Source organism: Episyrphus balteatus, chromosome 1, assembly GCF_945859705.1.
Source record: "Episyrphus balteatus chromosome 1, idEpiBalt1.1, whole genome shotgun sequence".
NCBI lineage: Eukaryota > Metazoa > Arthropoda > Insecta > Diptera > Syrphidae > Episyrphus > Episyrphus balteatus.
Window position 1 is genome coordinate 47,224,582 of NC_079134.1, and position 17,683 is coordinate 47,242,264.

At 29.7% G+C, this 17,683-nt stretch overlaps 2 protein-coding genes across 2 annotated transcripts; one reads left to right on the top strand and one right to left on the bottom strand.

Annotated features, from left to right (window-relative positions):
- Window positions 1–11,982: 11,982 nt before the first annotated feature.
- LOC129905078 (transcription termination factor 4, mitochondrial) lies at window positions 11,983–13,025 on the bottom strand. Its single transcript, XM_055980453.1, has 2 exons — window positions 12,892–13,025; window positions 11,983–12,842 (listed from the first exon to the last, which is right to left on the bottom strand). The coding sequence occupies exons 1-2, from the start codon at window positions 12,952–12,954 to the stop codon at window positions 12,042–12,044; spliced, it is 864 nt and encodes a 287-aa protein (XP_055836428.1). The 5' UTR covers window positions 12,955–13,025; the 3' UTR covers window positions 11,983–12,041.
- A 2,652-nt stretch (window positions 13,026–15,677) lies between these two features.
- LOC129906387 (uncharacterized) lies at window positions 15,678–17,683 on the top strand. The gene is made up of 2 exons (XM_055982135.1): window positions 15,678–17,451; window positions 17,514–17,683. Exons 1-2 carry the CDS (start codon window positions 15,823–15,825, stop codon window positions 17,607–17,609), a joined length of 1,725 nt encoding a protein of 574 aa, XP_055838110.1. The 5' UTR covers window positions 15,678–15,822; the 3' UTR covers window positions 17,610–17,683.

Consider the following 17,683-nt stretch of genomic DNA (forward strand, 5'->3'; position numbering starts at 1 on the left):
CTGCTAAGAATATATGGTTAAACACCACCATTACCTGCTGCAGACATATAGTATTTGCCAATAAATAAACTTGTATACGTAAAATCGCGGTTGGCGAATATAGGTAGGCATTAGGTTCGGTGCGGTAGCGGTGGCGGTTTTTTCCGCCAAGTATCCATTTAAATTTTAATTTCATTGATAAATTTAAGTTGCGCGACAAGTTTTAATTTCGTGCGTGCGCTCACACACAACGATCATAATCAGAGATGGCAAAAATGGGATTTTTTTTGATTTCCTACATTTGTTACGTCTACTACATAAATGAGGTAGTTAACGTAGTTTAATGTAGTTAACGTAGTTAAATGTAGCAGACGTAGCGCTAGACGTCAAAATGTAGTTTGAAATGCCAATTTTACCACCAAATTGTCAAAGTCTTATTCAAATCGAAATACATAGCTGTGATAGTGTGAATTTGAATAGAATATTTGAAACCAGATGGATTTGGGGTGGTTTCTTTGAAAAGGTTTTACTTTACTAAACCAAATTCTCACGAAAACACAGCTATTTATTTTTTAATATTTTTGAAATATAACGTTTTTTATGTAGTTATTGCACGTAGCAAATGTAGGTAGTACATGAAACAAATCAAGCGAGTAGTTTATTCGATTAACTACGCGTAGTTAACCGAGTTGATTACCTGACGTAATCTACTCTGCCATCTCTGATCATAATGTAATTATTTTACGAGTATTTTATTTGCGATGCGTCTGTGCGCGGCTTGGTATATTAAAGCTGTTTTACTCCTACTTTCGGGATATGATTTTCATTGATAAAAATACCGATTATGGTTCTGCTACGGCTTCGGCTTTTGGCTTTGAGCTCTATTAATGATAATAAGAAATTTTTAAAACAAGTTCAAACATTAAGTTTTACTACTGTTTTGGTTACTTAGTAACATAGCAAGTGTTATTGATGCTTTAATGATTTTTCTGATTAAGATGGATATATCGTCTCGTTAAATTGCAACAGTTTGTAGACGGTGATGAACGAAATTGTGTTTAGGTAGGGGTTAAAATCTTTTTTGTGTTTAATTTTGTACATAGAAGATTTTGAAAATTAATGGTCATCATATCAATCATGTCTAATTTATTTTCAAGTTCTATCCTGAGGAGATTTTTATAAGAGAATTTTCAAGTGCATCTCAGGATTTGCTCGGTTTTTACAAAATAACCGGGTTATTTATGGTTTCTTACCAAGACGACTTCCGTCTTAAATTAAGCGGAAAACCACTTAATTTTAGATAAAGTGTTCTTATTACCAGATTAGAAGATTTTCATCTAAAATTTAATTTAAGACGAAAATCAGTTTGGCATAAAACCATGCAGAAATCCGCTTGTTTTTAGGTGGCCCTGTTGTATTCATAGGAACAAATCTAAGCAAACTCTTTCAGGTTCTAAACGTTACGAGCAACTCAATTGGCCATAAGCCAGCTTCAACGATCACTTGAGAAAATTTTTGACTTGACTTGTATTGCGTTAAGAGTGCAAGATAATGCAGTATTAGTATTGTTAATGCATTGTTTTTAATTTATGAAGGAAAAACTGATTTATATTTTTAAATGGAATATAAAATATGATGCTCTGTCATTTTCCCTGAGCATGAAGACATTAATCTTGAAAATCCAAGCAATAGAACTCATAATATAAGATTTTTAAGACAACCATTTTAGGTTCGAAAGTTTTCAAACAATTCAAAGTAACAAAAAATTGAACAACAAAACTCTAAAAATAGGCTTGAATTTGTTGTTTTAAAATGCTTATAGTTTGGGTTCTAGTGGTTGGATATTCAAGATAAAGGTCTTCAGACTCAGGGAATGACAGAAAATAATATTTTGCACTTAAAATACACAATTGAGTTATAACATTGAGACATATATGAAGTGTTAAATGCAAAAATGCATTTTATCTGTTATTGAAATACGTCACAGGGATAAAACTTCTGCACAATATATGTAAACCTTAATTACATCAAAAAATAACAAATTCATTCCTGGCCGCGTAACGTCCACGTTTCATACAAACTTGCCCATTCTCCTTTGAAGATATACTTTATAATACATATAATACAATCTTTTCGGAAGTCAAAGACTAGCTATACTTTCAGAGTAAGAGAACCGCAAAGTGTCTTATTTTCAGTTATTATTTTCCACTTAACTCCTGAGAGTTTAAAATAAAAAAAAATCCACTATTTGCGGTACCATAACTCTGAAAGTATATATCATAGAGAAAAATGATGTAGCAGAGAAAGAAAGATAATTATATTTCCAATCTAAAAAATTCTTGGAAATTTTCTATCCGACCAGTCGTTCTCGAGATATTGAGAAAATGCGCCCCACAAGACCAAAAATACACAAACTAATCTTTTTATACTCAGGATAAACTTCTCTTCGTCCTTTTGGAAAATTTTGCCAAATTTGACTGTACTATTAGCTGTGTTAGATAAAATAAATTGCACGACTGGGGTCGCACGTACTTGCTCTTATGCTTAAAGTAACTATAATGTTAAAGCTTTTTATACAAGAAATTTAAAATTTGATATTTTGAAGAAATTTCATAAGTAGTATAAAAAAATTAAATCTGTTTTATTAATTAATAAAACTCCGTTTTAAATTATCTTAAAAAAAAAAAAATAAATATGCCATTTTATTTCTTGTATAAAAAGGTATTTTTAGAAAAAAATTTTCGAAAATTGTAGGAGCCGTTTTTTAAAAAAATAATTTTTTATGTATAAAAATTTTTTAACATTTTTCAAAAAAAAAAATTGGTATGCCATTTTGAAGAAATAATTAATTTACACATAAAAACTAAATTCCAAAATTTTTCATTGATCCGTTTTCAAAAAATTGATTTTTCAAAAAAATATTTTGAAATATTTTTTAAAAAAACCAAAAATGCGTTTTTTGAAAATTTTCTAAAATAACGGTACAAAAAATATTTTTTTTATTTAAAAAGTTGGCTCTTATGTGTAGTACCTACTACACACAAAAATTTTAATCAAAATCGTTAGAGCCGTTTTTGAAAAAAATTAACTTTTCTATTTCCGTTATATGGCAGGTACCGTTAGTTTTGGTCATAAAAAAAAATTTCAATTTCCCCTCTAGGGAATCACCAAAAACTGCTAACTACCAAGTTTGAAGAAAATCACTTCACTCGTTTAGGCTGCAGCTCCAGATAGAGACAGACAGACAGACAGACAGACAGACAGACAGACAGAATTGCCGGACCCACTTTTTTGGCATTCTCCATCATCGTAATGTCATGTAAAATTGTTATCTCGAGTTCGATTTTTTTTACGAATCCTAAACTTGCCCTATAGTACCTATATCGCAAGTAAAAATTTAGACTTAAATTTAAAATATGATTATGAGTATGTATCACACTCAATGGGTTTTATTTTTCAACGGACGAAAATATAATATCGTCCCGACGCACTGTGGGCTAGAAAGCTATTTTAGCTGGAATTAATTAAAAATGTCAACTTCTTCCAAAATTGATAATTTTGGTCTCATTCGATAGATAAATGTACTAGCTATAATTTCTCATTCAAAGTTGAGGTCAAAACATTCATTGGCTACATAAAAAACACAATCGAAAGCCATTTTTCGAAAAAAAACCAAAAAAGGCCACTTTTTCCTCTATCCAGATATTCGTTTACTAAGTTTGTTTTAACGGATTGATTGTGAAAATTTTGCTAGTTTATGAATGAGTGATGTGTCCAAATATAGTATTTGCTAATAAATTGTTATTATATTGAACTTTTGTATATAAATCTTAAAGTAAAGTATGTTACTAGCACCGATTTTATATAAAACGAATGTTCCTAAGCTTTAAAAAAAAGGCACGCGTAGGCACACTCTAAAAATAATTTTAAAAAGTAGCTAGTCTATATGGCTTTATGTTTTATATAAAACTATGTCCTACAAGAGCAAACTTTTTTCGCTGTAACTCCGAAAGTATAGGGAGCAAAATATTCAGAAAACTCACTTAAGATTAAAAGAAAACGAGTTGAATGTTATCATATAACGGTTTTTTTATTTGCATTAACATTTTACATTCCATATCAAGTAAAAACAACTTTTGTTCGCTTCAATGATACCATTTTCAAATTTGGTGCGTTCAAACTAAGACCCCATTTTTTTTGTTATTTTAGACCAAAAATATGTGTTGTAAATTTGAAAAGCTTATTTTACATCATAATTCGTTTTTTTTTGTTGTTCTTCTTATCATTAGTGTCTGTTGTGCCATAAAATTATCATTATAATATCATTCGACATCATTTTAATGCCTTTAATTGCAATTTTAGACTATTTCGAGAATTTCTATAATTAATTCCAGCTAAAATAGCGTTCTAGCCCACAGTGCGACGAGTCGACGCGTCGGCACAACGCCAAACCTCGTATCTGCATTTTTGGACATTTTCACTTTAATGCGTCATTTTACTTGTTATCGGTCCCTCTATTCACTGCGTCGTCGATTCCAATCCTCCATCTGTTGCCTAGAAGCTTAAACTCCTATCAATATTATCATTGCACGAGTTTCCATCAGATTGCATGAGTTTCAAAAACTTTGAAGCCGTTTTTCTCAAAATAACAATTTTGCAGATTGTATATTATTCACATAAATAAGATTTTAAGGACCTTGCCAAGGACAATTCGCCTAAATAATTCAGGTTCACCTCTAACAATAAAAAAAAAAAATGACTCAATACACTATTTTTTGCATTTATATTGCAATAATTTTGATTCTTCGTTTAATGAACTATTTATTAACCATGATGTGGTTTGAAGTTTATATTAAGCAAAAAACATAATTATTTAATAATGTTTTTTATCTTCTGTTAAAATTACAAGATAATCATAATCAAGACAATTTGTTTATAGGAACTCAAGCTCAAAACTCAACACTTTCTTCAAGTTCAACTACAGTGACCAGTGATCACTTTCATTGAACCGCATTCAACCGTGTAACCAATGTCTCATTATAAAAGGTAAACAGAAATTCCAATCACAACTTTTTCTTCACCCCCGCCATAAAGTCAATATAAGTTAAAATAAAAAAAAAATCAATTTTAATATTCAAAACAGACCGCAATATTTTCACTTGTCTCTCACGCAAATATTTTTGCCATTCCAAATTGTCCAAGAAAAGTGCGAAGATAGATATTAATTCTTGCGGTTTGTATAGTACTTTACTTTAAAATGTGTCTAATATATACAACCTGGCTCAAAGTTACTGCTTTGAAAAGAGCTATAACACTGAAATACACTGAACGAAATATACCTTCCTAATGTGTTGGTCCTTTTTGTTTTTGTTTAGATATGACAAAAAATCTCTATAGAAGGGTTTTCAACTTATGCATTATGTCGCAGAAAGTAAATTTAATTAATATTCATGTTTAACAATCAATAGAAACACTTGCATTTTCACAATGTTTTCCTCGTTCTTCAAGCCAATAATTTCATAATCGGTAATAAAATTAATTGTTTTAGTGCCCATGTTTCTAGACCTTTATTACTTACTTATTGTTCAAAGAGATACGTAATAATGTGTGTTTTTAAATACGAACACGAACTATTTCGTAAGACTTCTTTAGAGATCCACCGAAATTATCATTTTCGTGTCGATTTCATGCGATTGGAATGCTAATTTTGTGTGCAAAAGAAATTTTATACACAATTTCCATTTCGTATCTGTTGGGCATCGTGTTTTGCGAATGAACCTTGTTGACTGAGTAAAAGTAACCAAATTTTTCTTATTATTTAAAAATAAATTGGAAGTCAATAAAATATTGAGGCTTTGCAAAAAAACAATATTACTCTAAGAGAAGAATTAAGAAAAAAAGTTAAATTAGAAAAGGAAGTATATTTTCCAACACACAAAAAGTATACTAACCTACCTGCCTAAGAAGGCACACCATATCTATTGTGCATTGATCAAAAATATGTCGTATGGAAAGTCTGCGACATCGGTACGTGACTCACAATTCAATAGTGCTTTCCTATGGAAACGTGAGATGCATCTGATAGTTGAAAATCAAAGAAAAAATTAAAGAATATTTTTATTTTATTTTTTTTTTTTTTTTGTTTGGTGAAGAACGTGAAGTCTTTAATTGTGGGAGAAATACCATTGCACCGATAGGCTTTTATTTTTTGTTGTTATGAAACACTTAAATAAAAAGTATAGTGTGAAACTAGATCAATTTGATTGGTGTTAGAAAGAAAAAAAAAATACCAAAAACATCAATCTGAAGTCTATATTTCATTCAATAATAATTAAGAAGATCTGTTTTTAACTCTAAGCTCTTAATTATTAGCGACGAATACTGATATTTAAAGCTTTTAAAGAGGAACGGAATCTGTACATATCTATTTTTGTATGCAAAAGGATAAGGGAAAGGAAGCGTTTATTTTTGCATTTTTGATCTGATTTTAGGATTAATTACAAAGCCGTCGAGGCTTAACCACAACATAAGTAAACTTTCAAATGGCCTACTGAATAATTAGTAATAAAAAAAAATAATTACTAAAGATTACTTATAACAAAACAATTTTCGTATTACCCTTCGATTAGACAAAAAAAAAAAAGTAACGTATACACCACAGTGGCTGTTTTTGTAACAAAATCTCCGACCTCTGATTTTTAAAATGAATAATTGAAACATTTAAGGAATACATTCAATTATTCATTTACCTACTTATTCTTCGAACTATAGTTTTTTACTTTAAAATTCGAAGTTAGTTAGCGATTTGTAAAGATAACACTAGTTTACAAAATTATACTTTTTTTTGTTGGCGGTAGGTAGGTAGAGAATTGATGACCCAATCACCGCTGAGTGTACCGTTTTAATAATTTGTTGACGGGATTAAATTATACTTTTCCAAAGGTTTTCTATCAGATCTCCTTTTTGAAATATTACCTTTGGAAAATGCAAAAAACAACTACTTTTGAGGCGTGTTGTTGTTGAAACCAAATTATACTTTTCTAAAGGCTTTCGGTGTGCTGAACTTAAATCCGAAGTCAGAATTATTCTATGAGCTCCCGTTTTTTGAAATATTATCGTTAGAATATTTAAAAAAAAGTTATACTAAAATCTCGCACTTTAGAAAAAATCTCGCAAGTTAATTAAATTCTTGCTATATCAAAAACTCGCATCTAATAAGAATAAATTTTGAGCGTAAGGTACCTTAAATTTAAATTGTTTTTTTGGCAGCAAAATGTGTATGGAGCAGATTAAATTAAGAGAAAAGGTCGAATACAACAAATTCAGATGCATTAAGTACTTTTGAATCCAACATCCAACAGTTGACCTTGAACACTATAAAGAACTGACATAGGCGCCTCGTTGTTAAAAAACCTTTTCCTTTTTTATTATTCTCTTCGAAACAAAACTAAGAAACAGAAGAGGGAGGTTCTGGGCTTTGCTAAGCTAGTAATATCATGCAGTTTTATAATCTCGCATTGAAATAAAATATTTATTAATTCGCGCGCGCGAATTAATAAATATTTTATTTCAATTAATTTTAAAAAATCGCGCGATTTTTTAAAATAAAACAACTAGTTTTGCTTGCAAAATCGGGATACTAAAACAAATTAAAAAATGAGAGATTGTTCTAAACGCATTTTATTAAAACCTTTAACAAAAAATATAATACATACAAAAAATAAGAAAAAGTAAGGAATGTGATACTAAAAATAAATCAATTAAAAAACTAATATTTACTTTAAAGTTTCAGGAGAACAATCAAATCGTGATAATCCCTTAGATTAATAATAACATAAAATGAACACAACACCTTAAATTAAGTACACACTACATAATCAAAAGAAATTTCATTTAAATATATTTCAACTTATATTTGGATGCATTTCAACAATTTTTATATTTAAATAAATAAAATTTCTTTTACTTGTGAACTCAATTTAAGGCTTTAATCATTTAATGTTTTTATAAAAGAAATACCGTTTTCATAATGTGTTGAAGGTACATATTGTGTGGGCTTTACAACGCAAAAAATCAGTTTTACTAATTTTTTGTCTATTTCTCATGATTTTTTTATTTGTGAATTAAGCATGTATTTTGTTAAAAAATCGGGATTTGACGGCATTTTAAAATGCGGGATTTCAGAAAACGGGATTTAAAAAAGCGGTATTTTAGTAAACGGGATTTTGAAACTTTTTTTTTCGGGATTTTCGAAAAACGGGATTTTGAAAAGCGGGATTCCGATACGCTCCCTTACAAAGCCAGTAGAAGAATTCTGTATACAAATCATTGTTTACTTCGACAAAACATTAGTAGAGTAACTAAAGCAAATTATTAGGGAACCCGGCCGAACAGCTCTGATTTTAACGATTTTTTTTTTCAAACGTAGGTAATTAAAAATACTTTAAAGTCTATAGATTAAAAATTGCCGATGTTGCCATATTGCTTTTTAAAATTAAAATTAAATTTTTTTTCAACAAAACCATTTTTTTTGCTTAAATTTCATAAAACAAATGATGGCAAAAGATTCTCTAGGGAATTTAAGGAAAAAAAAAATATAAAGTAGTAAGGGACAATCTTCCATCGTTTAAGCGATAAATGCAATTTTCTAACATTCTGACTTCAAACACAAAAAAAAATATTTTGAAAACAACGGCAACACCTACAATATTTTAAAATACATTTCTAAAAGCCAGAAGCTCTTTCTTATCTCTTAAATTTAAATCTACTAAATTTAATTAAGAGTTTTTGAAAAAATGGCCCTCAAACTCAGAATTAAAAAAAAAAAAAAATGTTAATAAAAAAATTTAAAATGACTTTTTTCCAAACTTTTTCTAAAAAAATGTGAATTAATTTTAAAAAAATTTTTGGCCATAAATACTATCAGTTGAATTCCGAAGCAGAAAAGGTAATATATATCACACTTTTGAAAAAAAATTAAAAATTACTTCAATTTCAATGGGTTTTTTTTTAATAAAAACTGAAAAAATAATTAATTTTCTCAAAGATTTTGGTAAATAAGAACTTTAAATTTTTGCTTTTAACTTTCAACAGTAAGAGTTATTAAATGAATAAAAAATATTTTTTTTTGTGTTGATGTTGAACATTAAAAGAAAATAAGTTAAATTTTTTTTCAAAACTTTTATTAAAAAAAGTTTTTCGAAAATGAAATACTTTTTAATATTTTTCATAAACCGTAATACATATTGACATTTCCTTTGTTAATTTCAAATCATAATAAATGTGGCCAAAAAAAATTGAAAATAAATGCATTTTATGTTACGAACAAGTTTAAAAAACGACATGTTAAAATTTTTTCCAAAAAAATTTTTTTTTCAAAAATCTGACTTCAGTTACCATTCTTTCAAAAGCCCTTAATTCAATTAACTTAATTTTAATTTTACAAATATGACTAGGCTTCTAGCTTTTTAAAAATGTATATTTAAATATTGTAGGTGTTGCTGTTGTGTTCAAATATTTTTTTTTGTGTTTGAAGTCAATTAATAAGAAAATTGCATCTATCGCTTGAACGATAGAAGATTGTCCCTCACTCCTATATATTTTTTATCCTTGAATTTCCTAGACAATCTTTTGGCATCAACTAATTTATGAAATTTAAGAAAAATTTTTGAAAAAAAATTTATTTTGTTCACAAAAATCTTTAATTAAATTTAAAAAATCAAAACGGCAACACCGGCAATTTTTAATCTATAGACTTTAAAGTATTTTTAATTACCGACGTTTGAAGAAAAAGATCATCAAAATCTAAGCTGTTCGGCCGGGTTCCCTAATATTGCCAATTTTTGAGCTTTAGTTACTCCACTAAAGTAAGTATTTGTTTTTATTGTTTTTCGAATAAAATAAAAAAAAATGAGTAGTTACTGAGTTGTAGAAAAAACACGCCTATAGTATACAAAGTTATAAAATAAAATCAGTCTCTCCTCTAGGGAATCACCAAAAATTCCTAGTTTTCAAGTTTGAAGTAAATTGCTTCAGTGATTTGGGCCATAGCATGTAGCTCGAGGTATTATCTTCTCTCAATTTCAATTTCAATTATTGACAGTTGACATCCGTAATAGGGGTAATAGACAACCCTAGCTAGCTTTCTCTTTAACCCCTTGTAACCCAACATCGTAAATTTTAAAATTAATAATGTAAATCGAAAGGGCTTTAGCTATAATAAAACACGTATTTTTTAAAAATTCAATAAATTCATTATTTGCTTAGTTATTTCGAAATTTACGCATTAAAAAAAAAAAGTTTAAATAATTTATTTTGGTACATATATAAATGCAAAAATTCAAACAATATTCTAATATTTATTTTTAAGGCGCATTCCTAAAATCCAAAAATAAAACCCCGTTAGTTTATGCACGAAAAATATTTTTTCTGAATTTCGTAGTTTTTACATAAATTTGATTGTTTTCCAAAAAAGCCGAACTTTCAACATTAACTGCCAATTAAGAACTATTGGTGCTATTTATTAGAAATATGGCGCATTATTTCGATAAAGCAATTCTTAAAGATTATGTAAGAAGCTTTAAAAGAATAAAAATATGTTTTTTACAGCTTTTGGGCGATCTTTTTCGGTTTGTTACAGAAATTTCACATGGGGCTACAAGGGGTTAAGATGCCAAGCAGTAACATTTACTGAAATAATACTCACACTTATTATGATTTATTTCGATATCTTATTATTTAACTAACAAAAGTTTTGAAAACAGACAATGATACCAATTGATCAAAATACCATCAACTATCAACTGATAGTTGACAATTGCATTACGGCTGGCTGTATGATTTTCGAATATACGAGTATTTAAACTCATGTTGATGTTATGAAATGTGTAATTCTAAATAATTACACAGGTCTACAAGGTTTTTGGTGCCGAGACTATGATATACTTTTCTATAGGTTTTCGGTGTGCTGAATTCGAATCTGAAGTCAGAAATATCCTATCAGCTCCCGTTTTTGAAATATTACTGTTAGAAGATGTAAAAAACTACTTTTGAGGTTATGTTTTTATGTGAAGACATTTTTTTTTAAATATAAATTATAACGGTTTCTATAAGAACTATATTCCTTCTTTTAAGATCTTTTTAAATCTTTTCGATATCTTTTTTATTGTTCGAGATATCGTCAGTATTTTTGGCTTATTGTAATGCATAAAACAGATATCACGTTTTAATCTGCTTCTTGATAGAAACACACTTACTTCATTTTAAGATATCTCCGGCAGTAAAAAAGATATTGCGAAGATTTAAACAGGTTTTGAAAGAAGGAAAATAGTTCTTATAGAAACCGTTATGATTTATATTTGAAAAACAATTCTTCAAATTAAAACATAACATCAAAAGTGGTAAAAAAAAAACTTTTTTTTTGCATTTTCTAACGGTAATATTTCCAAAACGGGAGCTGATAGGATGTTTTTGACTTCAGAGGAATGTTTAGACTGTTAAAAGCGAATCCGATTGATTTTGTGTGGCTATTTGTAACGATCAGCTTAAGTCCACCAAAAAACGACAAAACAAAACAAGAGTTGTAGCAGTGGATAGAAGTCTGAGGTTCCGCAGTCAATCGTCTATGCCGGATAAAACAATTACAACACTGTATTATTTTAAACAATAACAAAAAGACAATTCGGGTCCAATGAACAACTAAAGAGGGCCGTTAATGAATATTTTGAAAGCCTACCAGTATCTTAGGTAAGGAATTCTACAATTGGATAAACGCTGGACAAAGTATGTCTAGGTCCATCAGGATTATGTAGGAAAATATAAACATTTTCCTGATCCCTTTTTCTGATCGCTATAACCGGCCCCTAATAGCGCCCTTTTTAACTAATTTCCTGAAATTTCGATGTGCAGTTTTGATACTTAAAGGTCAAAGATATATTTTTATGAGACTTTGGAGCAATTGTCTCTAAATTCTTTTCTTTTGCTGAATAAATACAAAAAAAGTCAAACAGTTGGAAAATAATTGCATTTTTTTTTAACAAATTCTTATTCTAATTATAATTTATTTAAATTTTATGATCATCATCATAGTCATCCTCATCATCATCATCTTCTTCAAGATCATCTTCATCCTGCTCCCGATCCTTTCTCCTCAATTCTCTTTTATACAAATCTTCAAATGCCTCAAACTCTGCCAATGTTACATGAGCAATTTTCGTAGCAAATGTTTTATCCGATGTGTCAGTGATTTTATACAATCGCGGATTCTTTGTTGGCTCATCTGGATCTGCTTTAGGATTTCGTGGCTTAAATAAACCCAATCTATCAAGGAATACATGTCTACATTGAATATCAAAGAGCGATCTAGATAAAGCTTCAGATTTTACAATTTCTGGGATTTCAATTCTCATTGTTTGATTTATGTAATCAATTTTCTTTTTAATGTTTCCTTCAGATTGTTTAATTAAATCTGGAGAATTCATTAAAAGTTTCCATACGTTTTTATTGGTTCCCAGATAACCTTTTAAATATGTTACATGTTTGACTAATTTCCTTCCATCGGTAATATCTAAAAGTTCTGGATATTTTGTTAAAAGTAAATAAGAAAGTGTTTCTCCAAATTGACAACTGCGCCAATTTTCTAAACTATCGATAACTTTTTTTGGTTGTCTTGAGAGAATTGATGGATTGCCGGTGACAATTCGAAGGAAATTTGTTGTCTTTAAACCATGATTAATAAAAATTTCATGTGATTGTTTCCATAAATCAAATGAAGCCGCTTGAAGAATTGGTGCTAATTTTACAGCTTCATCGATATGGACTTGTTCTAAAGAAGTATCGGCAGAATATTCAATTGGTTTTGTCGCCTAGAAATAAATTTGTTTTATAAAAGATTGATTTGTTGGCTTTACTTACAAATGGTTTTGGTAAGATATTTATAGTGCTAAATGTTCGAAATTTTAATATTTTTGTAAACATTTTAAATTTTTGGCAATGATCTTTTAATTATTTTAGGAATAAATTTAAAAAAAAACAATTTTGCCGTCAGCTGTCAAATTAGTTCCAGTGTCAAAACAAGACTGGAATAATGCCCACCGAAATGATCACGTTCAGCAAAATTAAAAAGACTGGAATAATGCCCACACAGGTGAAGCCATTCAGCAACAAGAAATAATAATTCTGAGGCCGAATACACACTAGGCAACATTATAGCTGGTTTTCGGATAAAAATAAAAGTTTAAATCGATATCAAAGAAAAGAAGATTTTCGGCCATATTAATCGCTAGTTTAAAAAATACATCTCTATGTAAAGCAATTGAAATGTTAAAAATAAATCCAAATCCATAATATTCACTATCACACAGAGAAAAAAATAGTCATTTTTAACTATTTTCATAGTTGAAATCGAGATAACTATTTTAAATTTTGATTTATTTTTGATATTTGACAGTTTTGCATCCAGATGTATTTTTTAAACTAGTGAATAATATGGCCGTTATTAAGTCTGGATTTATAAACTTCTGCATGCAAAAAAGAAAAGAGGGCGATAGATATATATGTACCTGAAATCTGTGCGTATGAAGGAGTGAGGCATTGATGAAGAGACCATTTGTTCATCTTCGCCATAATCTTCCTATAATCTGCATTATTTATGAAGATCTCTGTATTTTCATCTACTCTCTCTATCCAATATCTGTGAATCTAAAATATCGTGTCTCCTTTCAATGCAGATCTGGAAATGCAGACGTATGTAAATCCACCTTAAAAGATTAAAAGGCACTCCCAAACCAACTACGACTAGCGACAAAAACACTACTGACAGCGTTTTTGTATGAAATGATATAAGCAAGACAGTCGGAGGCGAAGTTGCGACGAAGGAGTGTTCCCACGGCGGAAACTTAAATTGGTTTTATTTTTAGAAAAAATATGACCCTTTTAAATCGCATTTTAATAAAATTGAAATCATTTTTAAATATTTTGATATTCAATTCTTATACCGATTGATTTTTCTGTCCTATTCGATTACACTCCTCAACAGGGCTTTTGTTAAAAAAAAAAAACAAAACTAATTTTTTAAAGACTTTTATGGGCTGAGCTCGAATCCAAAGTAAGATAAATTCAAAGTAAAAAATATAACAAAGTAATTTCTAAGCAGGTTTTGTTAAAAATCTAAACATTTTTTAAAAGATAAATAAAATAAAAAACCAAAAAATCGAAGTTTTGCATTTTTCTCAATATTTTTGAGGTTAAATAAAAAAATTGTTTGAGTAAAAGTTGTAGGTAGCTCTTTTTATTATCTACAACTTTTCTGTCTAACTATCTATTATTAAAATTTGTATCGGTCATATGTTCATCAAAGTGGGGGTTGTCAGATTTGGCTTTGACATCCCTATTAAGGGGGTTCACATTGAATAACTTACCGGAGAGACCGACTGTCATTTGGCCTGATGGCCGAATTATCTATATTTTTCGTTCACACTCATCAGACAATTTTCACCAAAACCCATTTTTCATCTTATTTTTAATGTATCTTTCGCCTATTCTGCTCTCAAATTCAAGAGAATGGATTATCACTGTCTGCCGGACAGACACATGTCGTTCAATTGACTAACGCATGTCCGTCCATTTTGAAAATCATCCAGCAAACCGGACAGGCCGTCGGATTTGTGTTCACACTATCAAAACAGCATCAGATCAGACCAAATGGCGGCTGGTCTGTCCGGTAAATTAGTCAATGTAAACCCCCCTTTTGAGGAAAAATCTGAGTGGCAAATGAAAAACGAAATTGAAATAGTAGGTCTGTTTGGGTTCTTTTTGCACAAAAATATGAAACCTGTCAAATTTTGAGGAGTGGGGATGAAATTCTCTCAGAGAAAGAAAAATTGTGTTAAAGTACCCAAACGCATTTGGCACAAAATTTTCTGCTACTTTTTCTACAACAACAAAAAAGTAAACAAAAACTCCAATTGAAAAAAAAATAAAAAAACGAAAAATATCAAAACATTTTGTTTTGTTTTACAAACTTTTATTTTTATTAATTTTTTCATAGATCATTTATAAAATAAAGCACTTAACCATTAAAACACAATAAATAAAAATAAAAATAAAAACACAAAACATAGCCACATCGCCATGTTTGTACTTTTTTTTTTTTTTTTTTCTTTAAAAAATGTAAACACAAATTGAAAAAAAAAAGAATTGAAAAATATTAAAAACACTTTGTATTGTTTTTGAAACTCTTTTTTTTTATTATTTTGTTCATAAAATATTTAATTTGTTTTGAGTACTACACCACTAAAACGAAATAAATTAAAAAAAAAAACAAGAAAAAAGCCACGTCGCCATGTTTGAAGTTTGTTTTGTTTATGTTGTGCGACAAGAAAAAATAAAGAAAAACAGAGAAAGCACTACCTTTGACAGATTTCAGATTTTTGTCCGAAGAAATTTTTTGGGCAGAAATTTTCAAGAAGGGGAAATTTTTTTCTCTCTCGCGGCCATCTTTTTTGTGAAAAAATGCACAATTTCAGAGTACCCAAACAGGAATTGGGTTAAAAATGTTGAAAAAAGTAGAAATATTTCTGTTTTAGGCAGTACCCAAACAGACCTAGTATAACAACACCTTAAAAACTTCAAAATCATATGGGGTTATTGGAAGTCCAACTGGAAAGCACCAACCTAAACTTTCAAACTATATAATCAAGTGTACTGTCAAACATGTGCGCGGTGTCGGTATGGTGCTTCTAGTTTTTTAACAAATTCCGAAAAGTATTGTGCAATCATAAATTATGTTAAATAATTCATTATAAATATTTAATTCATAATAACATTTACAAAATCCCCAACAAAATGTTTTCAATTCTAATTCGTGACACTGCCAGAAATCTGCGCAATTCAATATTCAAAACTAACAACCTACCAAATGCTCTAATAGCTTTCGATTACTCTAGTTTTACAACAAAAGATTTTCTTTATACAAACTATGATGATACTGGCACCCTTTTGTTACGTTTCATGAAATATCTAGCTATGGAAAAATCCCAATTTGCTCCCCTCATTCCTACAACCATTCGATATCCTGATTTCTTCCCTGTCACTGATTCACGTAGTTTCCAATCGGAATTAAAGAAAACCGACATAACACAAATTCCAAATTTGATCATTTTTGCATTCACTTATAAATGCAATGGTGATCCACAAAAATTTGTTGGTGTCATCAACGAAATCGATTGGTATTGCGAAAATAATTTACCAAAAATGGATCTCGATACAATTCTTCGAACTTTGTATGCTTTTATGTTTTTGTTGCCCGGGAAGGTCACTCATACAAATTTCTATGGCAAATGTCTAAATGAATTGGTTGGCAAATTCGATAAAGACTGTCCAGCTGAGAAATTTGTTAAAGTCTGTTTCTATCTGGGTTTGAATAAGAAAAACCAAAATGGAACTGTTTTGTTAAAAAAGTTCCTTCATTCTTATCTTAATCAGTACCTGCCAGAATTGACACCCTTGGATCTATCAATTGTTGGCAATGCAGCCTACAAAGCTAGCATACCAATAAACAGTTCAGAATTTATGGACAAAATTACAACCGAAATTCTGCAATTGGATCCATCAGCAATTGATGATTCACTCCTCGTGAATCTGTTAAAGATTCTCCGATTTAATAAAGTCAAGTCGAAGGGTGTCTGTGAAAAGTTGGACACTATTTGTAGTCAAGAGCAATTAAAAAAATTTGAATTTATGGGATTGACTCATATATTTGCTTATTTTACGGAATTTCAATGGAATCAAAAGCAAACATGCTCAAAATTCATCAAAGAGGCTTTGTCGAGAATACAATCGTCAAAAGCCTATAAAAGACCGAAAGATATGTCGACATTCCTTTGGTGTTGTGCACAACTTCAACAAGGTGATCTTCTTTCATCAAACGATTTGAGGCATATTGATTCAATAATTTTGCGAATGATTGAAAGGAATGAGTTTAAATACCATCCCGATCAACTGATTAATAGTGCTTTGTCACTTTGGATGATGGGTCATAAGTCGAGAGGATTGATTGCTGAAGTTACTAGTTTGAGAATGAATCCAAATGCAAATAATCCGGATCGAGCGAAGCTTGACAGTCGTCACAAAGTTTTATTAAGTTCGGTTTCGATTGAAGAACCTGAGTGGCTAATGAGAGGGAAGAAACAATATTTTGTCGAGTCATTAGCAGCTCCAGATTACTTGGTAAACAATAGAGTTGGTTTGAAAAAAGCATTCGATAAATTGAAAGAAGAAGGAGTTGAAGCAGAATTGGTGTCACCAATTGATGGTATTAATGTAGCTGGAATATTGGTTAAATTGGGAGAAGATCAAAAATGTTACTTGGAAGTTTTGGAAGATGAACATTATCTTAAATTCAATGAAGTACCAGTTGCTATTGTTCAGCTGAAAATAAGGCTTCTTAAACATATGGGTTATAATGTTGTAACGGTAAGATGGAACTTTGTTTTAACTGTGATGGATTATCAAAATAAAAAAATTCTATTTTAAAGGTTCGTGCTAATGATGTGGATAAATTGGATAGTATAAAATCGTTAATAACTGGTGCAGAAGAGTCGTCTGAAGTGAAGCAGAATGCAGCGGTATAAAAAACATTGTTAATTATAGAGAGTAACATGTATATTCTTAGAATATATTTAATAAAATCTTTGTTTTTATTACA

Bases quoted from the DNA above. Each gene is read 5' to 3' on its own strand.
- LOC129905078 (XM_055980453.1), bottom strand. From the start codon at position 12,954: ATGTTTACAAAAATATTAAAATTTCGAACATTTAGCACTATAAATATC. The intron at 12,843-12,891 runs GTAAGTAAAGCC...ATTTATTTCTAG, and splicing joins ATATCTTACCAAAACCATTT to GCGACAAAACCAATTGAATA.
- LOC129906387 (XM_055982135.1), top strand. From the start codon at position 15,823: ATGTTTTCAATTCTAATTCGTGACACTGCCAGAAATCTGCGCAATTCA. The intron at 17,452-17,513 runs GTAAGATGGAAC...TCTATTTTAAAG, and splicing joins TGGGTTATAATGTTGTAACG to GTTCGTGCTAATGATGTGGA.